This window comes from Athene noctua, chromosome 13 (assembly GCF_965140245.1).
Source record: "Athene noctua chromosome 13, bAthNoc1.hap1.1, whole genome shotgun sequence".
Taxonomy (NCBI): Eukaryota; Metazoa; Chordata; class Aves; order Strigiformes; family Strigidae; genus Athene; species Athene noctua.
In genome coordinates, this window is record NC_134049.1 from 23,176,838 (window position 1) to 23,204,670 (window position 27,833).

General features: G+C 44.0%; 1 protein-coding gene across 6 annotated transcripts in view; it reads right to left on the reverse strand.

The window, feature by feature from the left end:
* CSNK1G1 (casein kinase 1 gamma 1) overlaps positions 1 to 27,833 on the reverse strand; it is a 111,726-nt gene that overhangs the window by 26,028 nt on the left and 57,865 nt on the right. For all 6 annotated transcript variants that reach the window (XM_074916698.1, XM_074916700.1, XM_074916696.1 and 3 more), the window contains exons 5-6: positions 26,930 to 26,999; positions 6,037 to 6,188 (exon numbers count right to left, since the gene is read on the reverse strand). In XM_074916698.1, coding sequence (XP_074772799.1) covers positions 6,037 to 6,188; positions 26,930 to 26,999 — 222 coding nt within the window. The remainder of the gene's footprint in view (positions 1 to 6,036; positions 6,189 to 26,929; positions 27,000 to 27,833) is intronic.

Here is a 27,833-nt window from a genome sequence, read left to right on the forward strand (position 1 = left end):
TGATGATGCAGAACAGAGCAGATGCTCTGTACTTCAGCCATTCTTCACGTTTTGAGTCACCTGCAGGACACAGCAGCAGGTTGGAAGACAAAAAGGTATGTCGGGAGGCAATTCAAATTAAGATGCAACCCTTAAAACTGGAACAAAGCATTTCCTTGCCTCTCCACACATAACAAGCTTTCAAACAGAGCCTGATTCATTTGATTTGTCCGTGCTACCGGAGAAGCTCAGTTGTTGAAATGGTCAACAGCAATTACACAACCTCAAAAAAGCATTTTTTTTTTTTGTTCCTTAAAAACTCACAGTGAGTTGCATTGGCCAGGACAACAACTTAAGATAGCTGAGATGTCAGATGAACTGATACACTCCAGCAGCACTTAGAGATACTTATTTACCTGTCTTTTGCTTCCACCACACACACTGATACTGCTGGGTCTTTCATATTCCTTCTTCTTTACTTCCACCTGCCTGGACGCTTCCTGATGTGCTGCTGGAGAGCTGTGCACAGCCAGCGATGGCTGAAAGATGCATTCCAAGAAAGAGACATTTCCTGGAGTAGCCTCCATGCTTTATTCACCCTGACAAGACACTCACCCTGCTTGTGGCTGCTAGTGATGGGGAGCTGGTGACTGTCTGTGCTGCACTGCTCTTACAGGCTTGCTGCCCAGGAAGAAATGAACAGCACTGGTGCAGCATGACCTTGGCCTGACTCAAACCCACTGCATAGGTGAAGAAGAGAAGTGGAGTTCCCACTCCAGAAATGTGCTGGATGCAGAGACACGATGCCCACTCTTTTGTGTCTGAACTACAGGCTTTAATGTCTGTGCATTAATTCTTCTATGGACAGAGAAACCACTGCAAGGAGCTAGGACTAACTACTGAAACTGCTTTTACACTGGAAAAACAGTGACTGTGAAGCGGTGTTAACGTCTGCTCTGTTATTTTAACAGCGTAAGAACTGACTATACTATTTTATCATAGTGCACAGGAACACAGGGGCGGATGGGAGACTCTCAGAATTAAAGCAGGATTTCCATGGCCATGGCCTGCCGAGTCCATCTTCAGAGCCACAAATCTCCATTTCAGATGTCAGAGAAACTCCTAGGAGAGCATCCCCTGGCACACAGCAGGACCCCTGTGCTGCAGTTAAGAAATGAGAGGATATTTGTGACATTTAACCAGATGCCAAGAAACTCACACTTTTATTTTCTTTTCTCCTGCCAAGGAAGCAAGTGTAATAAAACCTCTTCCCCTCTAAAGGTAACTCCTAAGGATCTGATCTTGAGAGCAATCCCATCTCTACACCCTCCTGATAATTTTGAGCCCCTATTCCACAGATCACTTGTCTGAATATAGAACAGATCAGCAGAGATAAAAAATTCCTCCTGTTTAAAGGCTGTTTTGGTGTCTCTTATGCAAGATGATTTTGATGGTCACCAGCCAAAAAACTTTTCACCAGGACTTGGTCCAGATCGCGGCCAGAAGTATTTGCACGCTGCCTCGCATAACAGACCTTGTGTCTGACAACAAGCACTTAAGCAAGGGTGAAAATAACATTTAATCCTGACACCGCTGAGTTGTCAATGAGTGTTGCCCATGTTGGACCCGGCCAAGAGTGAAAAATTGAAGCTAGAATGAAAACCCATTCTCCCCCAGTCCAAACACCAAGTCAGCTCTGCAAAGCCCTAAGATAACTTCCCATTTATGGGCTTTAGGGACTGATGTTAGTGAACACATTTTTAACTGCCAAATCTTTGCTTTATTCAGGAACATCAACCACTTGATATATTCAGCTGCACATGGAGGATGGAGGAAGCAGTTCCAGTTTGATGCTCTTAGAGCAACGTGAAGCATCAGAGATGCACAAGTTACAGCAGTAATGGAGCTGGAAAACTTTTACCAGGGAAGGAAAACAGAGGACTCCTTCAATGCAAGTTTTCACCAAGAGGTATAAAATGGTGCATCAGAGTATTTGTTTCTGATTCGACACAAGCTGTGTTTGGGGAGGAGTGGCTGGAGAGCTGCCAGTCAGAGGGGGACCTGGGGGTGTTGATTGACAGCCGGCTGAATATAAGCCAGCGGTGTGCCCAGGTGGCCAAGAAGGCCAATGGCATCCTGGCTTGCGTCAGCAATAGCGTGGCCAGCAGGGACAGGGAAGGGATCTCGCCCCTGTACTCGGCGCTGGTGAGGCCGCACCTTGATAACTGTGTTTAGTTTTGGGCCCCTCACTACAAAAACGACACAGAGTTACTCAAACGTGTCCAGAGAAGGGCTACAAAGCTGGTCAGGGGTCTGGAACACATGTCCGATGAGGAGCGGCTGAGGGAACTGGGATTGTTTAGTCTGGAGAAGAGGAGGCTGAGGGGAGACCTTACCACCCTCTACAACTCCCTGAAAGAAAGCTGTAGAGAGCTGGGTTTGAGCCTCTTTAGCCTAGTAGAAAGCGACAGGACAAGAGGGAATGGCCTCAAGTTGCGCCAGGGAAAGTTCAGACTGGATATTAGGAAGCATTTCTTTACAGAACGGGTTGTTGGGCGTTGGAATGGGCTGCCCAGGGAGGTGGTGGAGTCCCCATGCCTGGAGGTGTTCAAGAGTAGGGTCGATTTGGAGCTTAAGGATATGCTGTAGGTGGGAACTGTGCTAGGCGAACGGTTGGATTAGATGATCTCCAGGGTCCTTTCCAACCTAGATGATTCTGTGATAAGCTGCTCCCACAGCTTCGAACACAATTCACACTTACCAGAAGAACATGCAAGCCTAGTAACAAACCTGAGGGCTGTGTGGCTCATCCCCCTGCTGAGGCAAACCTTCCTACTGTGTCATCTCATCTGAAAAGATTCCAAACCAGGTTCTCCTTCTTGAAGACTCATATCGTCCAGTCTCTATCTCCCTCAGCCAGGAGAGTCTTGATGCAAAACCATGTTTAAATTCCCATAATCACAAGTGACCTTCCTTAAAACAATGATGATACTTGTTTCTCCTAGAGGGCTTCTTTTTCTTCTAATGTCTGTAAAGGATCCACCCCAGTCCTGAGATGCTGCTACCTGTCAAGCTAAGTAAGACCAGCCAAGCACATATGATTAAAAAACATCTTTTGGGGATGCCTCTGGTTAAAAAATGACCACTGGACACAAAAAAAGGTGATCAAGTGCCACCACACTGCATACAAGTTTCCTGCCTAGTTTTAGTACACAGCACGCATGTGCTGCAGCAGCCGTCAGGCTTAAGGAGGGAGAGGGGGGAGAAGGCAGCTAAGTGAGACCTTGAAAGCAGCAGCTGGCTGCTGTTGGGCTGAGCCTGCAGCAGGCAATGGCAAGGAACCACAGAAACATCAGAGAAGAGACTGGATGCTTCTAAAGACATGTGGATCATTACATGCAAGTGAAGGGAGAAAGATCCAGGGGACAAAGGGGTGGACACTTAACATCCCACCAGCTCAGGGCACGCAGGCTGCCAGCGTTGCTGCTCCAAGTGCCAAGACATCCATGGCAGATGCTTCCTTCTTCCCTGCTCCGGAGAGGATCAAGCCCAGGGCAGGAGAGGCAATGCAAAGTGACTCCCAGCATCCAGGTCATCTCCTGGATGCTCTCCCAGCTCCATGTTGCAGAGGGGCCTCCCAGACAAGTAGTACTGCTTTACCTTTGGGTGGTCTTCCTGGTCTCAAAAAACATATAATTTGATGACATTTTGGTGAGAACCAAACCAGAGTAGCAGTTCTCTGCAACGTGCTGAGCTGTCCTTCACTCCCTACATCAGAGCAGAAAGCTCCTCTCTGCTGTCTGGGCCGCACCAGGCCATTCACATTTTTTGGAAGTCTCCCTGGATATCAGACTTTGTTAGCAGGCGTGTCAAGCATCAGAGGAGAGAAACACTGCTCATGCAACGCACTGGATTCTGGCAGTGAAGTCTTACGTCTCCTCACACCAGTTGGAATTACAGCAGTTTAAGAAGACTGGGCTGATCAAAAGCAAGAGCAAAACATTATTTATGGAGGTGAACCCACTGAATTTGACAGTCCAACTTTCATTCTTTGATGTATCTCTCACACTGGAGTGACTGCAATGATTTAGTGTAGGAACTACGATAAATGCAAGACAATTTCCCCAAAAGCCTTGTGGCTGAGTGAAGGGTTTTCACTCAGTTGAGCTGTAAGTGCCAGCCCCTTCAGAAAACACGTCTCCAAAGGCCAGGTGAGCCCTTTTCCCAGGAAACCTCCCAGGGAAGGAGATGGTGCACACCTGAAGGTGCTGAATCTGTCTCCTTAAATGTATATGCTCCAAGCTGGTAACTCATGTAACGCTCCTGAGAAGACTAGAAAGGTCCTAAAACATCTCCCCATGGAAAAAGGAGTAGCACTGCCTGGTGCTTTTGGAGAACATCAACTCCTCCATTTGTGACTGCTTTGGGTGTCCCTAAGCATCTGTTTTTCAAACTGGTACCAGTGTCTAGAGGAGTTGGCAGGCTGGCTGAGATCACAAGATCAGCAGATGATGCCAGGGAAGACCGTCCAAGTACAGAGCTAATCTGCAACCTTGGCAAAAGGCAGACGGACACTGCTGTGACAATCTTGATTTCCCCAGCAGTCACATGGGAATAAATTTACATCTTTACATTTTACACCTTTACAATCAAAAGGTCATACAAGCTATATCCAAGGCTTTGCCATCTGTTGCACACTTGATTTAATCAAAAGCAATACTATAAATTGGTTTTCCACTGACGAAGGAACACCCAAAGCCAACAAAACTACACTGCTCAGCCACAGAAGGACAACTTCAGGAACCCAATATCAGGCAGGCACTGTTCAAACTTCTGCATCTGTGACCTCAGTTTTCCATTTGAGATTCTGCTGTGGCAAACTTCAGGTTATTTAGAAAGGATTGTGTTCCTGACTCCCTCACCATCTTCTCTTTCCTTCTATCCATAGATTTGTTAATGTGAATATCCAGTCCTGCCTCTACTGTGCCAAGTGGGTATCTGCAGACCAGAGGTTGAAAATCAGAAAGCCAAACTAAAATGATAACCGATTGGCCCTACTGACTTGTGGTAATTCACTTTCCATATTTAGTACGCTCAGTTTTCACGTTGTTCACTTTTAACACAAACACAAGCTACCATTTTCAACTTAGTTTCCTTTCTTTTTCAGGTAAATTAGGGGCTCTGTGATGCTGTCCATAGGTCTATTATTTTCCAACTGTTAGTCATTTAAACGCCTTGGCCAATTTTAACCAAATTTAACCAAGGCAGAGACCTCAAATGATGGTATTTTGACTAAGGAGAGCTCAGCTCCCATCACTCTGAGAGGTTTTAGTCTATGAGCAGCCTGGTAGCACTGAACCAGTAAAACTGGTAGGAGTGTGGGAAGGTGCTGTGCTCCCTGTGTCCTAGGGAGCAGGTAAGAAATGAAATGTTCTGGGGGATGTCCAGGAGCTGAGGTAGATACTGGGGCAGGGGCGTGTAGGGGACACAGGACACAAGTCCATAGGAATCCAGCTTCACCGGTTCTGCTACACAAGGAGCAAGTTTGCTCATCAGCATAATTTGACCTTCCCTTCATAAACAAAAGTTTTTCTCAAACTGAGAAGCTTTCTTTTATAAGAAAGATAGAGACACACTTTTTGCCAAGGTCTGGGGGGACAGAACAAGAGACAACATTTTTAAACTGAAAGAGGGTAGGTTTAAGTTGGACATAAGGAAGAAATTCTTCAAGATGAGGGTGGTGAGACACTGGAAGAGGTTGTCCAGAGATGTCAGGGATGCCCCATGACTGCAAGTGTTCAAGGTCAGGTTGGATGGGGCTTTGAGCAACCTGATCTAGTGAAAGATGTCCCTGCCCATGCCAGGGCGGTTGAACTAGCTCTTTGTAGGTCTCTTCCAACTCAAACTGTTCTGTGATTCTATGATGGAAGGAGATTCTCTCTCCAACCAACAGACACTCCTGAACCTCGCATTGTACCAACCCCATACTTCAGCTGACACAAACACAAGTCGGCATCGTGGAGGCGGCCAGGCAGAGCCTTGCCTGCTGTTACTCACCAGCTGGATGGCTATCATTAATACCGTCTTCAAAGTGAACGTCCTATCACAAAGGTCAAATAAATCTTCCAAGCTAGGACCAAGCAGCTCTAGTACCATGGCGTTGTACTTTCCACACGGTCCAAAGTAATACACCTGGGGAAGCCCTTCAGCTGGAAGAATATGAAAAAGAATTGAAATCAGTCAACAGGACAATGTTAATAGCCTTCCTCCTTGCATGTACATCTTTCGCTGGGCAGAGCCTTTATTTTTACCTCTCAAGTGTCCTTTCTGTTTGATCTTGCCCAGCAAGTAAATAAGTTTCAGCATGCACTGTGAATGAACCAAAGGCCAAATCAGTGCAGGCTTTGCTCAGCTACACCCTTGAATAGACAAATGGATTTCAAAGCAATAACATGACCACATGAAAGCGTCTAGCTTTGGCAGCTTAAATGCTTGGACTTAGGGAACAAGACATGGAGTTCCCTACGTTGCACTAAACACCAGGCAGAGTACAACTCCAAACATGGTCTGGCACTCATTTGAGCAGTTAGGAAGATCATAGACCTTGGAGAAAATGAGGCATGTTCAAAAAAGGGCTGCTTTTTCAGCCAAGATAATACATAGCCACCGTTTTTCAGCACAACCTTACATAAAGTTTACTCTTATATTCATGACAAAAGGGGAAAAAAAAATTTTCATTTTAAAAAAGAGCAAATATTTAAGTTTTGACCCATCACCATGTAAATATAAGCAATCATAGTCATTAAGCATATGTGCAACCCATTTTGCTGTAAATCACACACAAAACTCTCGACACCCAACTGGTAGCAGTCAGAGCCTACCCTTCTCACCTAACAACTCAGCAACAGACTTCTCAGCAAGAGTACGCAGTATTTATGCTCAGCTGACAGTGGCTTTTTGCGTGGATTAGCTTTCTGAAAGGCACCAGAAGAAAAGCGAAAAAACCCCAGCCTCGGTGTCTGAACACTCGCTGAGCTGCACAGTAGTCCCTGAATTACCTTTTAGTCAAAAAGAAAAATCAGACCAGCCCATACAGGGAGGAATTTGGTTCAGGGCTAACTGTGAATTTTTCTAATCAGCATCTAGCACAGGCACTCAGTGTCCTGGCATCAGTATCAAGCTGTGTAACACTTTTTTTAAAAAAATGTATTTCCAGTCTACATCTTGTAAGCAGTTTCAAAACACAATGGAAGGGATTTTGTTTTGAAATATGGGGGTTTGTCTTATGTCAAAACAACATCTTTGCTTGAATACACAAAGATATGACATCCTGCTATTCAGTGTAAAGGCTCACCGTGGGGAGCACTATGTACGCAGCCCTTTTTCAAAGTCACAGGCAGGTCCATAAGTTACAGAGCATGGGACCCGAAAGAACACTGATTACAAATTTTACAGAGCGTTTTAAGTAAATACATACACACACACCTATATTTACAGAAGAGATAATATTAAAAATAGAAAATAACTTCACTAATTATTGAGACAGCAGAATCGCTTGTGTAACTGCATGGATTTGTATCTGCTCCATGACGCACTCAGGCAGCCTAACCCAGCACAGGTCAAGGCAGTAGAACAGGGATACACTAAGGCTGGAGCGTGTCAGCAACATGATAACTTTATGTCCTACTACAGATTTAGGAAAGCCTCGTTAATCTGCCCAGTGGCAGTCATCAACTTGCCAACAGTACAATAAATGTGGTGCTGAGATTACTAAAGCTTAAATATTACAGAATTTATGCTCCTGTGTATTACTCAAAAAGAACAAAATACAGCTTGACAAAGATTACCATAGGATGGTTTTAATCTCATTAACTCACATGCTTGGGGAATCATATTAGGTATCAGTCATCAGGACGCATTAATGAGATATTACAGAGTACTGCAGGAATTCCCAGTCCAACCGGAGTTTTCCGTCCTATGTAAAACATTTACCCAACCTGGTCTTGGGAGGCTACTGCTCCTAACAGAGCTTCATGTTTTAGGAAGCATTAACAGTAATTAAGTCCTCTAAGAAAACAGGATGGTTTGATGCCGAAGCAATTCAGAAAGCCAAACAATGATGGGATGTGATCCAGGCAGCTCCAAAACATTTTCAAATATCCCAAAATCAACATAAATGATAATTTAATGCCATCAGCTTAGTGCTGAATGCTTGAATAATTGAAAAAGCTCTTGAAGTAACTCATGGTGAGCCGTTGAGTTTTCAGTAAAATCTGATGAGGACTTACCTACATGATTACCTCTAATACCAAGATCATCATCTCTACTTTTTAGAGAATAATAGAAGAATAATACAGAAGAAGGGAGTAACAGGATATTCTATGAAAAGTTTAAAACTGCAAACATTCTAAATTCAAGATATATGTACAGTTAAGTACTTCTACCACTATTTCTACATCAGGATAGCAGTCTTGAAAAGTGCAAATCAGGAAGGAAACCGCCTCGGATTAGGAGTGTGCTAATTAAGGTATACAGGAGAACAAAATTGCAGAAAGGCTCTTAAGGAAGGTGAAGAATCTCATTCCCAGAGCAAGGGGAAAGGAGTACATTTACAGTCCTACTTGGTAAAGAGAGAGCATTGCAATTAAAATTAAATTCCTACTGGGCATTAAGAACCAGGAAGATAAATTGCAGCAAGACTCAAAAGATAGGGATTTCATGTAGGGAAGAAAGCAACACAACCATTTAGTGCTCTCTGGGGTCTCAGCTCCTTCAGTTAGCTTTACCCACTCAAGACCTTACAAGCCAAGAGCTTGGAGTACTCTTCTCAACTTTAAACCTCAGGAAGGCTCTCCTCTTGGTGTGAGCTCCTACAAGGTGAAGCCGTAGCAAAGAACATTAAAAAAAGCATCCTAAGTGCCAGCCTACAAAAGACATTATTAGTTTCAGGCATATTTTTAGGGTTTGATTTTTCTCTGAGGGTTTTCAGCTGCCAAGCTCTGCAGTCCACAACTTACCTACTGGCTTTGCTAGAATAAAAATGCTGTAACATATATCTCATTTTCAGACCCAGGCTGCATCGATCATGTATCCTGGACCTAAGGGAGCATTGCTGACAAGCCCTACGGAGCCTCCCAGCCCAAGCCAGGGCTCCTCAGCTCCATACTAGTTACTGAAATAAAGTTATGAGGGACTTTGGGGTAATGCACCCTCAGCTCACTCAAACACTTAATCAACATTTAGCACCTTTTTAGGGAGGGAAAAAGTTCGTAAGAAAAGTTGTAAGCTTGATGTAAATATTTAAGGGTGCCTGTTGTCTGCAGGATCCAAGCAGGAAGATGAGGACAGATGATTTCATGGTGGTTCTCTGCAGACTTCAGATACAGGCATCTCCGGACCCATTCTTCTTATGAACAATAAAAAGGGCAGCCTAAGAAAACCTGTATCAAATTTTATTTAATCACAGCCAGCCTGCATAATTCATGATGTAGCTTGGCTCTTTTTCAGCAACAAGCAACGTGTCCTGGTGCCACCGAGTCCATTGCCATGGTGAACCACAGGAACTCCACAAATATCACCAGTAGATCTGTAAATACTTAAGAAGGACGTTGCCAGCAAAAGAGATTGAGGAAAAAATATCTTTTGTCTGGGCAGTCGAACCTGAGGTTTTTAATGCCGAGCAATGGCAGAGGACTGAAAAGGTCAAACAAAGCCATGGTGCTGTGAAACGCTCTGTCCTAGATGAGCAGTTCTGGATTCAAAGAGTACAGGATGAAAAGCAACAGGCAGAGCAGAGGTCTCATCCTGAGGATTACAAAGGTACAACTCAACACCTGAAATACAAACCATGATCAGCTTAACACGACTGATGTACAAAATTGTATATAAACATGGAATTGCTCCACGGCATTAAACAGGAACACCACATTAAGGGAAGAAAACCCAGGCACAACACGTGCCGATTCTCCTTTAGAGAAAAGGCAGCCTATTATAGTAGAGGCTGCTGCAAGCAGAAATCTCAATTTGTTTAACAGCTTTGGTCTTGCTGCTGAGCAATTTGGCTTGACTATATGTAAAAGGTCCTGCTCCACCCTCACTCTCGCAGAAAGTTTATCACCCCAATAAACACAGACTGATCGCTGCACTGGAATCCACAAGCAAATTCTGCTATTTCAGCAGTGTGATGTCTTGGAAAAAATTCAAGCTGAGCACAGCGAAAATCTAGCATAGCATTTCAGAGATTAAAGCATCGTGGCTGGAACGAGAGCAAATGCAGACATCAAAGCCAAAAACTCAGACTTCGCTTCCACCACACTCCTGAGCAGCCACATGACTCTGGCCTCTGGTTTCCCAAGATGCTAAAACTCTCACGGCTCCTGCAGGCTGCCACCAGAAGGGACTGTCCCATCCTCACCTGTCCCACTACCTCCCTGTGCTCACATGGCTGAGCAATAAGTCGGATCAACCCAAAGAAAGCTTGGCGTTTGCTTAAGCTTAAATGCAAGAACTGGAACAGTAACAAACAGCGGGACTGCTGCTCTTCCGGAGAGCTTCATTTGAGCTGGATTAATACCAGGGAACTACACCTTTCAGCAAATTTCCATGGCAAGATCAAGCACCCTCACCAATTCAAGTGGTGCTGTCCTGCTGCCACATGCTTTACAGCATGACTAACGGCCCTAATAACTCGTCAGATATCCAGCATACTCCAACAAGCCACGTTAGTCCAGGCATCAGACATACGAATCATACAAGACAGTCTAAAGCCATTTCCAGGACCGGTTATGAAACGGCGACTGACAGAGAAATGCCAATCAAAGGTTATGCCCAAGGGAAATCTGATTTTGCAGCATCTGCCCCATGTGGAAGGCATGGAAAGTGGAAACCATCTGCTGTGGCAGAGAATACGTACTGATGCTCTGTATATGAGCATCATGAGAGGCTATGAATAAACTTGGTGCAACAGCAAGCAGCCCAAAATACACCCAAAAAGAGACGAGGTAGCAAGTGCAGGAAGCTACACGTGGCACCTACATCAGCAGAGGCACAAAAGCCAAGTGCCTATACATCAAAATGCCAGGAGACAACTGCAACTTTTGAAAAGTGAATGATACTGGTAACTTCTGAAGCACCAATTTTTTTTGCTCCCATGGGAGATTGGTTTCCACTGCCTTTAGATGTGGTGTGGCCAAATAAAGAGAAGCTGACATCTTCAATTTCAAGAAGAATTACAGAAGAATTTCATAACCTCTCTTCATGTAGACTTCAAAGCTGAGGTCTATTGCAGAGGGGGAACACACCTGAGGATTCCCAAATTAGATACCTAGAGACAGGAGGAGGGGGGAGCAACCCAATGTCAAACAAACAGCTGATGCTCGATGCAAAAACATACTCAACATGAGCAGCAAGAACACAGAAATGGATGCAGAAACATCACAGCAGCACTAGTCCACAAAAAGTTCTGTGTGATTTTAAAGCAGCACTGATGAATGGAATGTAGATTGTCACAAAATTCTTATTCAGAGCAGAAAGTTTATTTTTACAAATCACAGAACACAAAATTACACGATAAACAGCATAAATAGCAACTGTGCAAGAGCTGAACATCTATAGCTAAAATTAAACATGTTCCAAACAAATTAAACAAATTGCTTTAGAGTAGTCAACCCATTTAAGCTGATTACTCTAATGAGGATCCACCCTTCTCTTAATTTTCAAATCGGAATAAAATCCTGGCTGAAAGAGAAGCTTTGCTATCAACATCGAGTGGGCCAAGATCTCATCTTTTAAGCTCTTGAAACACTCCCTGTGATAGTGGGTTTAAATCTACTTGAGTATGTTGGTTAACAGGTTACGTCTATGGGCTGAAATTAAAAAAGCTTGTTCTGACCTTCTGGTTTCTGAATAACCTGCTTCAAAAAGAAAAAGAGGGAAGAAAAGTTGAGGTAGGCTTGCTACTTGGAATAAAGTTATCCTATAGGTCTTTAAAATATTTGATTGCACATGTTTCAGAGATGTCTTATTTCAAAGTAGGACTGCAAAAGCTTTTCAATACAGCCCTTCACCTTCAACCTTAACTGAAGGAGTTTGGGGAAGGACAAAGATTTTGGGTCACTGAGAATATTTTCTCATGTTTGTTATAAGAAAACACCCAGCAGTTGGGATGTGAAGAAAAACGAGCAGAAAATGGGATTTCCAACTCTAGCACCAACTCACTTGCGGCTGGTGTTGCAGCTGGAAAAAGAGGTGATGGCACAAGGGTCCACCACAACCTTGCCAACAACTCCAAGATTTTACAAACCTTGAACTGGCATTAGATTAGGGAAACAACCTAAAAATAGTAAGCTGATCCAATACACACACAAACATCAGTGTACAGCCGTGGGGCTAGAGCATGGCTGTGAATCAGCAGTGACTGCAGCCAGAGGATGGCAGGCACTGCGGCAGCTCCCTTCCCACCGCTCTGACTGAGATTACGGAGATGACAAACCTGCTTGGGAATCATGACTGGTTTCAGGCTGGCTGATGACTGTAAAACTGAATAATTTCCTTGCTCTCATGAGCTTTGATACTGTGGTTTGAGAGCCCACAATTTATCTTTAGTTCTCTCCCACTCATCTGGATAGGGTGAAGAGCAACTGGACCTGTCCAGAGCATCTGGCAGCATCCCACCATGTCCTGCCCGCTTCCCCACAATGCTCCTGCGAGGCAGCTGGGGCACCGTTGGCTTTGACTCCTCTGGGAGAAGGGGCATTCAGCAGAGCATCACTTAGCAAGAACCAGTCCCAGCTGCTCCTCTCCCTTGCCCAAAGCCCAGCACAAAAGGCAGCAGAGTGAGCTGTCACAGCAGCCACTAGATAAGCCACCTCCTCAAACCCTGACTGGCCATTGTGCTGGCTTTCTCTGCTCTCAGTCCCATTTAGTCTAGATATCTCCTCCATAACTGCTCACCCTATTCCAGATGGTATCTCAGCAGCCCCTTTACAGCGTCATTATGAGCTCCTCTTATTCACGCTCCCCCTGAACATCCTCCTGCTCCGTTTGCTCCAACTGCTGCCAGACACTTAGCTCTCCGCTGCCAGCTTTTCACAACATCTTTTTCCTGTTTCGGTTGGGCAATGAATCATCTCCCTTCTAGCAAATGCTAAATGCTCCGGCATCACTGCCCAGCAGAAGTAGTTGCGGCAGGACTTTCCGCTTTAGCCCATCAGCAGGTAAGAAGGGTGCAGAGCTGCTGCCAAGAGGGAGGAGAGAGGCAGGGCAAGGTGCTTCCCCTGCCCTCGGATGGATGTGGAAGTGGCACCACTCAAACACTCTCTGAACCCAAGAAGTACTTGGAAACAAAGCAAGGGAGAGTGTCACAAGTTGGATCAATACCTCCTCCCCTGATGTCTGAAGAGCAAGCCAAGCTATTAATGGGAAGAGATGACAGCACACAACGTACAACAGTTGCGTACAAGTCATGAGTAGAGAGAGCTACTGTTATCTCCAACGAGTCTGGAAGTGAAGCGTGGCTTCCACACAGACTCCAAGACTCCAGCTTCACTCCAGAAACCCAACATATTTTGGGCATCTTCTCAGGATATGCAGGACGTATTGAATGCCTGCTGTGTTTTGAGTAGCTTGTTAGTATTTGAATCTACAAAAAAAGGTACAGGAAAAGGAATAGAAGAAAAACAGACATGGGAAGGACAGAAGGAAGAACATATTTGTTCTTGCTGCTGGTAAAAATCCAAACCATTTGATTTTTACTTCAGTTGCAGAAAAACAATTTTCATTATTATTGTGTTATTAAAATGGGGTGGCATTTCATTTTCCTTGAGTTGTACAAGCTGTTTTCCTGATATCATGGCTTGACTGTTAAACAACTCTTTACATACACAAAGAAAGAAGCAGTTTCAGAGAGGGTACCAAGAGGATGTTCACATGTGCATTCACAAAAATAAAAAAGGACTGGGAGGAGAATCAGTCCTAGCAGGAAAGACAAAGTTGCAGGAAGACTTTTAAAATCTGGGAAATTTACCCAGAAACACCCATTCACAGGCAATTTTTTTTAGCTGTAGTGAGTAAACTACAATCAAGTGAAATAGTTTCAGTTACTGACAAAGACAAAAAGAAAAAGCCACAACACAATCAACTGCAAGCTGCAACTGCAAACTTTTTGGCAAGTTTGGGAGACTATTCACATTTCTAGGGCTCAAGGGAAACAACTACACTCAAATCTCCACATTATTGTTAGATTTTATATCAATACACCCTTTACAACAATCTCTTGTTGCAGTGACAATGGCAGCTGTCACATAAGACAACACCTTAAGAACAAAACAGCGTATCACAAAATCATCAGGTTTGGAAAAGCCCTTGCAGCTCCTCCAGCCCAACCATGACCCTCACCCTGACCGTTCCCAACTCCACCAGATCCCTCAGCACTGGCTCAGCCCGACTCTTCAACCCCTCCAGGGATGAGGACTCCCCCCCTGCCCTGGGCAGCCCATTCCAACGCCCAACAACCCCTTCTGGAAAGAAATGCTTCCTAATAGCCAGTCTAAATGTCAGTTTAAATTTTTTTTATCATTTTAGAAGTTATTTTAAACCACCCCAGGAAGTTGTAGCTTAAGTTCTAGCTTAACTAGCTACCTTTTCCCACACCTGTGATACAAGCACAAGGGTAGAAGAAAATATCAAAAGGTTTTGATTCATGTAATTATTCCTGTTTTGCTTTCTGGGTTTCTTTGCGCACTCTTCAGGGCCCGTGTTTTTGCCAAAAGGTGTGAGAAGCTGCAGTACTGCAGTGTTTTTAACTTCTTGAAGGTTAAGTGAGGGGTTACAGCAGCCTACTGAAAGCAATGGGATTTACCCAAAAAGCTCTTGTGTGATTAAAATGCAGCCACATCATGAACCAGCTCCTCAGGCTGTTTTTCCACCTCCAAGCCCAGCTTCACATCTGACAGCAGCCATCGCTCTGTGCGCGGAGCTCCTCGCTGTTCAACCAGCCAGCCGGGATCATGGCTTCTCGGGGAGGCATGTTCCCAGAAGGACGTGGTCTCCTGCTTCTGCTACACGGCAGGTCGCTGTGCCGGGTGGGTTTTGCCAGTCAGTGCAAAGCCAGACCACATCTGTGATGGCCAGCTTGGTTCTGGTGGGTAATATCAAAGAGAAATTGTTTCCCGATCAGCTTTCCTTGGCTGTGCAGTTCTTGCATTGGGCCAGCTCTACCTGCTGAAAGGGAATTAAGTAGCAGGTTTTGGCTGCTTCGTTTTAAGCAGGTAACAGAGAAGTTGAGATGACTAAGGGTATGCTTTGTGATCACATTTTTTTGAGGACAAGTTAGTGCATTAATTACATTACAGGTATAATCTACAGAAAGCTTAAAAAAAAATCAACAGAACTTCTCGGCTGCAAGAGAGTGCTCAGCAGCACACAAATTTAACTCCAGAAGCACTGCCAAGGAAGAGGCTACTTCTTGGCCGATGAAAAATGCTAAGAAAGCAGCACGAATAAGACCTCGGCTGAATCGCTCCTCTGCTGTCCAGAGAAACATTTTGATTTGATCAGAGCAAGTCCCAGGTGGCCCCTGCCCTTCCTCAGCTCATCTCCATTGGAGACTGTCAGCTGGAGGCAGAGCTTTTACCGGTTCCCTACTTCCTCCCCAGCCACACACCAAAAATCCATAGCATGAGTTAAGTGATACTTCAAGCTTACAGTGTGCTGGCCAGCTGCAAAATAGGGTGAAACTGCCATGATGACAACGCAGAGGGAATATGACAGCTTGAATTACAGCTCAGCTACAACCCACGTCTCTGCGCAGTGACCAGGAGTCATTCTAACCAGGATGGCACAGCAACATAAGGCAAAACTGGCAGGCACAGGCAGTATTTGTCATTGATCCAGAAGCATTTGGGTCTTGGATGACAGATCAGACTGGTCCAATTTAGCCAGATAAAGTAGACAATGGTATCAAACACGCGGCCTCTGCTTTGGGTGCTCAGGAGTTAAGATGATGCCTGGCCACACTCAGGCAGCTGAAGCTGACTGGCTTCTGCACACCAGACCATGACAGGACAAATCCAGCTGGCAGTTCTGGCACCACAACCCTACATGCCATCCTCCAGATGTGCTAAGACCTGCTTGCAAAGCTGTGGGTGCAGCTCGGCCCCACAACTCTCATGCTGGTCTTACTGGGAGGGTGGCTTGATAGCAGGAATGCTTTGTGCTGCCATCAGAGCTGCTTTAGCACCTGTGCAGGACCCAACAGGAGGCCTCATCAAAAAGTCACACTGTGAACATTTGCTCCTGCAATAGCATCAAACTAGTAAGTGATGGGTGCTGAGTCAAGCACATGTAAACTCTCCACAACAAGTCAAGAGATTGGCATTCATCAGTTCTGTAACTATTGCAGTTTTTGAGGGAAAAGGGGATTTTTAAGATTAGTAGGAAAGTGTTACCCACACAGTCATTCCAGCCCGATAGAAAATCTCCCACTCCCTCTTATCACAGGAGAACCTCCCGCAAAACACAAGTTCAGAGGCACTACATAAGATACAGTGTCTAGATATCATCTCTTTGTTTTGCCTTAAGATAGTTGAATATGAGCAGGTAGGAATGGAGTTTTGAAAAAAACCCTGCCACTTTCAGACAGAAAAAATATTACAAAACTGCAAGGCTTCACCCAGGGCAGAGTTTGCTGAAAAGTTCTTTTGGCATAGCTGGATTCATTACAGATTCGGGGCAAAGTCTACGGCTTATTTTTTAGAGATGGGAAGAAGTTTTGGAATAGCAGGCAGAGAGCAGCTCAGAAACACAAACTCCAAACCCATTTAATAGCCTGTCTGGGAGGTGGGCAGCCCTACATACCAGAACTTCAAACCTCCCTAGCACAACTCAAACATTTCTCTCTTTAAGGTGAGGAGCACCTTAAAAATCTTCAGCATGCACAGGATGCTTCTGGTGCTTAGGGGGCAAAAACATATTAAAGGGATCTCACTAAATCAGGCACCCACCTTCCAAAAGGGAATCAGCTTTGTTTGAATTGAAGCAGTACTCAACACCTGACATATCAGCCCTCTAGAAAAGGAACTGAGACCTCTAGACCTCAATTAGTTTTTAAGTGCAGCATCCCAACAGCTTAAAATATTTTCATAAGAGGGCTAGGAAAGGGGGACAAGCAGAACAGCAAGGCTAACTGGTTGCTCCATCCTTATTAATTATCATGGCCCTAATTGCCAAACTGGATTTTCCATTCACTGTAAATATAAATTCCAAAGGTTATGCTCAAACATGGAGTATTTTCACCTCCTCACTCAAATGGCTGAGGCACTCAGTCCCAAGCACAACCCGGGCTGCTAGCAAGCATGACAGAGATTTCAGTTCACTAAAAGACCCCAGAAGCAGCACAGAGACCTTAATGATTAAATGGCCTGTCCCTCTGGCCTCTGGGCCAGCAGCACATCACACAACCCGCTCTTAGTAGACATTGCTATCAGGAGAACCCAGCAAGGCATCTGGGATGACTCAGATAAGTCCAACTGCGAGATTTATAACCACCATTGCACGGCATGTCAGACTTCAAGGAGAAGTATCTGCCAGAAAGGCATTTTTCAGCTTCCCAGCATCCTGCTGTTCCCCCCTGCACACTGCCCCGTGTTGCTGGGTTTTGATTTGTGATTACTGTGATGAATACCGGAAGAGTAAGAGATGTATGAAGACTTTTTGAAATATAAAAAGGAAACTGCCCTAATCTCATATTCAAGTATTAATGGCCTTGCTTTAAAAGCATCTGATAGCTTCCAATTGACAAAGCCTAAATTTAGCCCAAGGAAGTCAAAACTTCTGATGTTAAAAGAGATGCTGAAATGTGCGCATTCAGGAAGCCCGTCCTAACAAGGGAACTGCCACATTAAAAAAACCCCAAGTATTTTTAAACAGTAAAATATTATTCTCCAGAGATCAACAGCAAGCCAGCTTTGAAAGCAAGCAGGCTTTTACTGGGCGTGTTACAGTAATCCACTACATTTTACTTTGCAATTCAAAAGCTCTGAAGTCAGAGATCCCTCAAGTTCAAAAGTTCGTTGGACTACCCTGACTTTATAATGAAGCTGCTGATCACCATTCTTTAAGGATGCAGCTGAGCATGAGGGACCTCTCCATGTGTTGCACTTTTTGTTTAAAAAGGCCATTTTCAGATTAATGAAACCATGTCTCCCTGCTGAGGCATCTCAAACCTATTGACAATGGACGTTTCTTTGCAAGATTTGAGAATGAAGGGAGAAAAGTTTTTCCTCACTGATAGAAAATTAACCCAACAGCCTAAAATGAGTGCTAGGGTCTATCGCAGGGATCTGAAGTAGGGAAATGATTAAACATGAGATGTGACCCAAAGGCACAAGTTGCTTTCCATGAAAATGGATGTCAGTTTTGTATCATCTTGCACAGGTAAGTCACTTATTAAATACTTACAGTAACTGAACACTTACAATCTAAAGCATTTCCAAATAATTCAAAGGAGGAGGCTGCAGTGCTCATTCAGAGCGTTGTAGTGTGACAGCTATGAACAAACCCTTCCATACAACGAAGCAGGACACAAATGTGCTTCAGGTGATGGGCACATGTCAGCTACATGCCAGCACGAACCCACTTCAGGGTGCAGAGGGGCAATCCCCACCCAGCAGCTCTCTCCTGCCCCAAATCAGCACCTTGCTGTGTAGGGCGATCTGCTGGCTCAACTCTTGGCCACACCAATGTTTCCATCAAGGTGGCAAATATGAATGGGATTTCTGAAGATTAAAGCGACCACAGCAATGGCTAATGTGTATGTTTGCACTCCATAATTAAACAGGGGTGTAGACATCTTGCATTAACCCTCACTTATGTGGCCTCCAGTTACTGCATCTCCCTTGGGGAAAAGCTTTGCGCACAGCGAGTTCCTCATGAAATAGCTGGCACTGGCAGCATGCTCCACCACAGGGACTTGTTTACATCCATCTGTGGAACAAGTCTTACCCAAATGACCCCTACCTAATTGCTAGGTGAATGACAGCATTGTGCAACCTGCATGGAAAGAATTTCTTTATAAAGGACGCCAGTACGTAAAGCGTGCAGCAGGTTGCGAGTAACATAGAATGAGAAAAATGTGCTCAGTGTAGGCAATCCTGAAAAGCTAACTTAATACGAAGTATGGAGTAGCAGACAGCTCAGCTACATTGAAAAATATATATGCAAATATTGACTAGACTACGTAAAAGCTCAGTTATTTATACCACCTTCATCTTCTTTGGTCCTACCTCCTGACAAGTAAACAGACTGCTTCACTCCAGTGAGTTGTGCAACAGAAAGAGGTCCAAAAGTAAACACATAGACTCCATATTTCATTAGAAGTGAACTTGTTTACAGAGCAAGAATTAAAACAAAACCACAGAATCCATCTATATTCTATATGTAACGACATACCCCTCCCTGACTCAGTATATTCTGCTATGACTCAGCTATTGCGTGGGCTGGGGAGAGCAGAGATCATCTCGATTTCCTAGGATTCTCCAGCATATCAGACTCCTCTCCTGCTTTCCACCATGACACCACAGAGGCTCATTATGTTTGACATCCATTTCCAATGTCACCCACCTGTCCTGGGGATGAGCACTGGCTGCAGAGCTATTGTATGAAACTCAATGCACATTGACACCGGACTGCCATGAATCACATGTGCCACGGTGGGATTGCGAAGGAGTGGGGGAAGGTGTGACTCATCTGCTGATATAAAAATAAACTACTACTGAATCAAAAATGCATGACTTCTTCACACTATGCACACAGGCAGAAGCTGTCACTATGCAGGGACTTGATCATCAGCTCAGCGCAGTCAAAAGTAACCTGAAAATAAGCAGTACTCTATTTTACCTTCCAAAGGCAAAGCTTACAGGGAAGGCATTACCTGTGGCATTAACAACCACAGGGGAGAGATGCCAGAGATGCTCTGAAATGTAGTAACAAAAAAAAAAAATTAATTCCTGTACATCTACTGGTCACTGCTGGAAAGTCAATACTTCCCAGGACCATGGTGAATTATTTATTTGCGTGGAAGCACAAGATTAAAGAGCAGTTTCCTGATTGCATGGAGATGTTTTTCAGCCATGGTCATGTCCTGAGAGAGGGAAACTGGGCTCAGAGTGATAAGTAACAGTCATGCAGCAGTGGGCTCCCTGACCTCAAGAGAAGGCTTAGAGTTCAGGGGAAAAAAAACCCAACCCAGTTAAAGCTTTGAAAGTATAGATCAATGCAGCAGATATGTTTGCCTCAACTTCCCAGCAAGACAAGGCTTAGAGAAAGAGATAATTTCCCTGCCGTCCCCACCTCCCATCAGCATAGTTGGAGAGAAAAAGCAGCTTTCGGACAAAGCTCGTCCTGAAGTCTCAGCATTTGGCTTGCATTTCTGTTGAGAGGCTCTGCAGACACGGATAGGTGAGCTCCATTGGATATGACAGCAGCTGGATGAGGAGAGGCATCAGCTTTATGGCTGCAGAGTCAGGTGCCAGCAAGATCCAGCCATCCTCCTGCAGCACAGTAAGTGATGTGGAGGGGCTCCGTGGGCTCTGCTGCCATGTCCAGGAGACAGGGCAGCCCAGTGCCCTAGCGTGCAGACAGCTCCGTCACGCTTCTCTTCCCTGAAACACACCAGCTTTCTAGAAGCGTTCATGAACAGCATCTTTAGCTTCCCTTTGGCAAAGGGATGTTAAACACTCTACAGCTGAGAGATGTGCTTATGGCACTGAGTAAGGATACAGAGGTTCCTACAGCAGGAAACGTAGCAGTGTCTTAAGTTTAAAAGGCTTCACAAATTTAAAATCCTTTTAAAGTGTTTTCTACTAGAGCTGAGAGCAGTAGGATCCACCTTTCATGCTACAGGCTTGAGCAGCACTGCACACAACTCCCAGTGCCAGCCCAGATCCTAATCAGAGCAGTTAAGTCAACAGTGCATGTGCAACCCAAACTAGCTGGTTGGAAATACCAGTGTATGCAAAATGACGTGTAGGAGCTGTGGCAGATTGCAGTCAAAAGTCCACATGGAGATAAATGTGAGATGGCCATGTACTCTTGTATGTCCACATTACACATGGGAAAGAGCAGCTCAAGTCAAAGGCTGCTGAAGAGCAAGAGAGAGAGAGAGTGTGGGAAATACAGGCACTGCTTGCTGATAAAAGATGAGTTTCCAATAAAAAAACCCTAAGAGACGTTTCCCCCGTGAAGTCTGTAGGAGAATTTAACTTGAAGGAAAGGTGAGAATCCAGAAAACAAGACAACCATTCCTGCTGAAGGTCCTCAAACCAGGTCAATAAGCAAAAAGAGCCCACAAGAGAAAGCCAATGCAATTCCTAAGACCTTAGTGTGCCACCAGCACACCCAGCTGCTGAAGGTGGCCCAGCGGGCCTGACAGGACTCCTGCAAACTGTGCGAACTGCTTTATTCACCCCAAACCAAGCAGGAGGAACCTGGGATGCGGCTGGGTGAGCAGGGGGCAGTTCGAGCAAAGCAAAAGCTTGGCCTTTTCGTACACTGCTCAGGAAATGCAACCATCTCAGGCCCTAGGAGCTGGGTCTGTTTGACGATGCCCAAAGTAACTCAGTTTTGCTCTGGCAACACCAGCTTCTCCACCCCAATACTTATGGGGAACCAGACACTCAAACATCAGCCAACGGTGAGGATGGAGCTCCTCCACTCATCATCATGCAAGCTGTAGGGCCTGATTATTCAAGATTTTTTATGAATGCTAAGAAGCCAAGCCTTTATTCCACAAACTTCAAGTACAGGCAACAAATGATAAGTGACTGATCTAACACCAGAAACATGCTGGAGACTTGAACCGCTTCTGGCAGTTCTAAGAGATGTAAAAGCATCAAGTTGGAGAGGAGCTCCTCTTGTTGCTGAGGTATGGAAGCAGATGTAAGTACCTGTGCTAAGCCTCAGAGCGAGGAAGACCAGCAACTGGGGAAACCAGCCTTGGGGAGGAGGGGAACACCTGGAACAGGCAGTCCTCAAAGAGGGTCATAGAGCACGAGCCTAATTTTGGGGAATACTCATCACACCTGACTTCTTGTGGATAGCCATGCTACTTGTGTTCCTAAACAGGTAGGTGCTATTCAGCAAGAAAAAAAAATTCAGGACCTACTATGCCACCTCTAGTAAAGCGAGATCCTGGGGACAGCTCAGGCCAGGATGAATCCTCTATGTCAGGATGCCTATGCATGCTCACATGGATTTTACAACAAAGACAACCATGAAACAGTTCAGTATGACACTGGCATCTGACAGGATCGACGACAGAGTAACACAACTTGTTTGCATGGAGACTGTTAAAACTGCTCCAGTAAACAGATCATATCCCAGACTAACTAAAACCTAAAGGACTTCTTGTCATTTCCTGAGACACCATACGGACTGACCATCAGGTCTTTGACTCCATGCCTGTAGTTTGCTTTTTTTTTTGTTTTGCTTTTTTTTTGTACATTAAGGTAAAGTGGTCATACACTATTTTAGGTTATTAAATATTTAATTCCACAGCGAGAAAGAAGAAACCAGCAGATGGTCACTGTGCAGCAGGTCCTTGCCTCTTCTTCTGGGTGGGTAGAAAAGTTCAGGGAAGAATCATGAAAACACATTTCTATAAGCAAACACCCCTGTATATAGAGGGGCAAGGTGGGAAACTATAGGGGAGCTATTAGTTTCTCTTACTGCAGGGAGGCATTGAAACATCAGAGATAGCATCAATTCTTGCAGAAGCTCATCAGAGATGCCTGTTAGTTGGTTCTTCTGACCAAGACTATCTCGGTTAGCTAAATCTAAATTCAGAATCCGTTTGATATATCCACTGGTATTGAGCTATTCTGAGAAGCACCACAAAGAGCTACATTCATACAGTTTACATCCCTTTATCAAACTTTCCACTGCTCCAGTATATCTTAATCTAGTGGGAAATATGCCTTAAGATGTATGGAGACACAAGAAATCCAGTCTTCTCCTCAGCTAATTCAAGCTGACCAGTGATCTTCAGCTGAATCATATGGCAGGTAAAGAAGCTGGTGCTGATGGGAGGTAACATGCAACTTTGGTGCCTTGTCAGAAAGTCTTTAAACATCGATGTTGATAGAGCATGTGCCACAGGAAGCCACAGAGTAGCTGCAAAAGGAAGAGGCAGCTATCACACAACTGTGCTGCTTCCCCTGTTCACGTGGAAACATCTCAAACAGAAGCTCATCCCAGGAATAAACTTTTGGCAGAGCCATGGATTATTAGGTTACTTGCTACTCTGTTCAACTATACCAAGGAAAACGCAAAACTAGACTGAAGAGCTTAAAAAAAAGGATTAATTTCACTAGTTTTCAATGATGGCAACAAGTAAAGAAGGTAATATACTAACATACATCCTTCAGGCATGGAACTGTATAATTATTCTAAAAGTATTCCATGTAATATACCGCAGGACCAGGCTCTGGCATTACAAAGCTAGGTGCAAATTTCTCTTCAAAAGTAGCACTTATCCTACCAGTGTGATCGAGCACTTCATGCTCCCTTAACAATACTGGTTGGGCTTCCACAGAGGGTTTGATAAACACGCATGAAATGTCTTTTTAGGCTCCCGAGTTTTGAGGACACATCCAGTCACATACTAGAGATGAAATACACTTTTTGACACACACAAAGGCATCCTACATGAAGGTTCCTACTTGATCCATGGTCTCTGCCAACCTAAGTTCTTCAATGATTAGTATCCAAGAGTAATATTTAAAACTGTTTATTCTGAACATCCAGGAAGAAGGAAATCACCATGAAAATCCTTCTCATCAGGATTTTTTTTTTTTTCCTCCAAATGCTGCAGGCAGTGACAATTCTGACTTCTTATAGAGGCGCTGCTCACTGAGACCATCTGGTTGTACATGCAATTGAACGCAGCGGTTGCACTAACAAGAGGACCACGCTGCTACTGCAGTGCTAAGCAATGCTTTCACTAGTCTTACTTTTTAGGCTAGCGGTGGGAGGTTTGCAGTCAGCCACGTTATTTGGCAAGATTAATTGGCTAATTTATTGAACAGTATGTCACATGCAACACTACTGTTGTTCTCATCTGAGTCATACACACCATGGGTTTGGACACTTAGTCTTCATTTGGCGAGTCTATGATAATTGCAAATAACCTGTCCTGCTTACTGGAAGTTCAAGGCTGTCTGAGCAGTTGAAGTTTTTAAGCAAGGACCATTAAGGGGAGCGTCACTGAGAACAGACCCATCTATTTCTCCAAAGTAAGCACATATTTAGCACCAATCTGTTTTAAGACAGACGGTCTTCCCCTAATTCTAAGCGTGGCATGTAGACACCAAGTTAAGGCTCCCTCATCCTGGCAGTCTGACTCCACCAGAATTTATTTTGTTCAGCTTCCAAGTTTCATGAAGCCACCAGAGATGTGGCTCACATCCTCCACCCGAGCTCCTGGCCTATTTTCAGTTGTTTTAGCAAAAACTGTAGCATAAGAGCTTCTAATAGCGTTCAACAGATTATCAGAGCTGGGTTTGCCATGCCTCACACAGAGACAGAAATAAAAGTCATGTTTGTGGCGAGGCTTCTCACCAGTCTCTTGACAAATACCGGCAAAAAGGCTTGAGATAACAGTTGCTCCCCCCCTAGAATGAGGGGAAGAGAAATCAGGAGAAATTTTTGAGCAGCATACTCAAAAATATGTCCATTAGTGTGCACAGTGTCAGACCAGGCAGAAATGTCCTGCGTGGGTAAGTGTTGTAGGATGAAAAGTCATTAGGAAAAGTCATTCATTAGGAAGCAGAGAAAACCCATTAAAAATACTTAAGCCAATCCTCCAGCATTAGATCAGTCTTAAAATTCCTCAATAACACCTTTAAAGAGTGGTAGAAAGCTGACAGGTAAAGAAAAAGTAGATTGGGATTCATTCTCTGGGTTATCACAGAGATGGCAAGTGTCAACTGAACTCAAGTGGGAAGTGAGCGGCAGAAATAAGTGTCATATTCTGTGAACCTACATTTGATTTATTTACTACACAGGCTTCAGCAGAAATGCCTAAAGTCTCAAAAGCACGGGTAACTGGGGTTAAGGGATGACATTAACATATCAGGAGCTTTTGCACAGTACCAGATGCTGTTGCCAGAATACAAAATACATAGCAAAGAGCACCTTACGTCACTGGACAAGTTCTGTTCAAAAAACTCCCCCAACAATATTTTAGTGTTTCCAATAGTGACAACTAACTTGGTTCCCACATCCCAGATTTTGCATCCTGTAGGAGCAAAGCCACAAAACGTAGAGTGCAATAGCACCTAGCCTCCAGAGGATGCGCTACACAAAATTAAGGAAACCAATCAGAAAAATTAATTGGAACAAGCAAAAAGGAAAAATGCAGGACGACTGCTCAGGTACAGCATATTATGAGCTCAGAGCAGATGTATCTTCCACTCTGCTAAACTTAGCATTTTGGTAATACGAGAGCATATCCTCTGCTAGTAGAGGCTAGGTCCATCCAGGGAAAACAGGTGTGATGGTTTGACTCTGGCTAAATGCCAGGTATCCACCAAGTCGCTCTATCACTTCGCCCCCCCCCTTCCCTTCCCTTTGTTTTCTCAACAGGGTAAAGAGGGGAAAGAAGATAAACTAACCCTTGCGGGTGAAACAAAAGCAGTTTTAATATAAGCAAAGCGAAGCAAAAGTCCGTGCGCGGAAGCAAAAGCAAACAGATTTATTCTCTACTTCCCATGAAGAGGCGATGTGGTGCCTTCTCAGGAAGCAGGGCTCTAATACGCGTAGTGGTTGCCTCGGAGGACCAAGGGTGACCCCCCCCCCCTTCCTCCTTTCTCCCAGCTTTATACTGAGCAGACGTCATATGGTATGGAATATCCCTTTGGTCGGTTCGGGTCTGCTGTCATGGCTGTGTCCCCTCCCAAGATCTTGCCCACCCCATCCCACCGGGGGAAATATCAGAAAGAGCGTTGGTGCTGTGTAAGCCCTGCTCAGCAGCAGCCACCACACCAGGGTGCTGCCAACACCCTGCAGCTCCCAGCATAAACCACAGCACCGTGAGGGCTGCTATAGGGGAAAACCAATTCCAGTTCAGCCAGACCCAGTACAACAGGAAAAATAAAATCAGAAGGATGTGTAAAATAAACTGCAGTAACATAAGAAAATTGCCAAAGCCCAAGGTCAATATATGATCGAGGTACAGAAGGAGCAGAGAAGGTCTTTGCTTCAGAGAGACTTCCTCATACAGTGGGTAGTCAAGGCTGTGGAAATCCTTGACGTGGGAAACAGCACATACTAGAAGTCTACATAGATTTAAAAAGCAACTGTAAATGCAGGGAATTAAAATCCAAATCTACTATTAGACACAAGCTCAAGCCCCATATTAGGGAAATCAGAGAGCTTGCCAGAAAAAAATAAAAAAAATAATGAAAACCACCTTTAGCTTACCCTGTGATATTCTTCTCATACTTGCTGTAGACTGCTGTCACAGAGGATACTGAGCTCATGGGCTTTTGGACACTCTTAAGAGTGTAAGTATCAATGAAAACAGTATTTCAGTTTTTTATTAGAACAGCTCTATGCTTCTTACACTATTTCCTAGATTTTAAGACTATATCACCTTTTAGAACTCTGTCATTCTATACATAAATAACTTTCCCTCCATCAAAGATTCCTATGTTTTACAAAAACACACGGGTATTTCCTACATTAGTCAATCCTCAATAACTCAAGTTTCCAGGTCCACATGATTACCCAGTATCATTATGATGTTATTCTGACCAAACCCCTTTCAAAACTTGTGTGATAAAAGAGTTTGCCCAGATCACTAAGTTCAAGTAAGACTTGCACGACAAATATGATAGTGATGTTTGACAATAAAGAAATCACAAACTTTCTATAAGCTTAAGGCAGGTTTACTCACCTGCACTTCCAAGTTGTTTATAAAACCTGTATTCTAAATGAAGCTGTGGTGCACGTGATTTTATTGGTTCCTAAAACGGAAAAAAAAAAAAAAAAATTGGTTAAAATCAGTTTGACTGAAAAAGGTTCTATCCTATACTTGAAGATTTGTGACTGTACATAATGCTTCAAGTTTCAAGATAAAACACCCTAGACTGGAAGTCTAACAACAGACTTTACCGTTAGATGTCATTTAAGTAAGTAGAGAACAAAAAGCAATAAGACTTGCACTCTGGAAGAGAAATAACTTCCTCATTTAAAGACAAAGTTCATTTGTGGCAGTAATATTCAAGAATTGTTCAACAAAGCTCCTGGTCCTTGAAGAGTGACCCTGGACATTGGTAGGAGGAAAGTCAGGGTTGCAAAGGATCAAGTCTCAAGTTCACTTTGTGGACTGTGGTTGCCCACAGTTGGTCACTAGCCTATATTTCTGAAAAATGTTGAGTCATATATCTGTGTTTTAAGTCAGACCACAGTTGTAGAAACATACAATTTTGCTTGCAAGCACTACAGTGCAGCCAGATACCTGTAAAAACACAGGAAGAAGTCTCCCCCTTCAGTAGCAGGTGTCACTCAAATATCTCAACGCACTCCAGAATATTCTAGTTTTATAGAATATAGAATAATTTAAATTATTCTATATTCTATAAAATTTAAATTTAGAATAGAATTATAAAAAAAATTTATAGAATTAAAAAAAGGATAAGTCTGCAATGCACCCCACACATTATATTTCTCAAGTGTTACTCACCTGCACTTCATGCACAAAACTTAATGCCTATGTTCCACAAAAGCATTAACATGCAATATTACAAAGCTTCTAAAACTTTAGAGTTAACAGAGAGAGGATTAAGAGACTTAAGTAA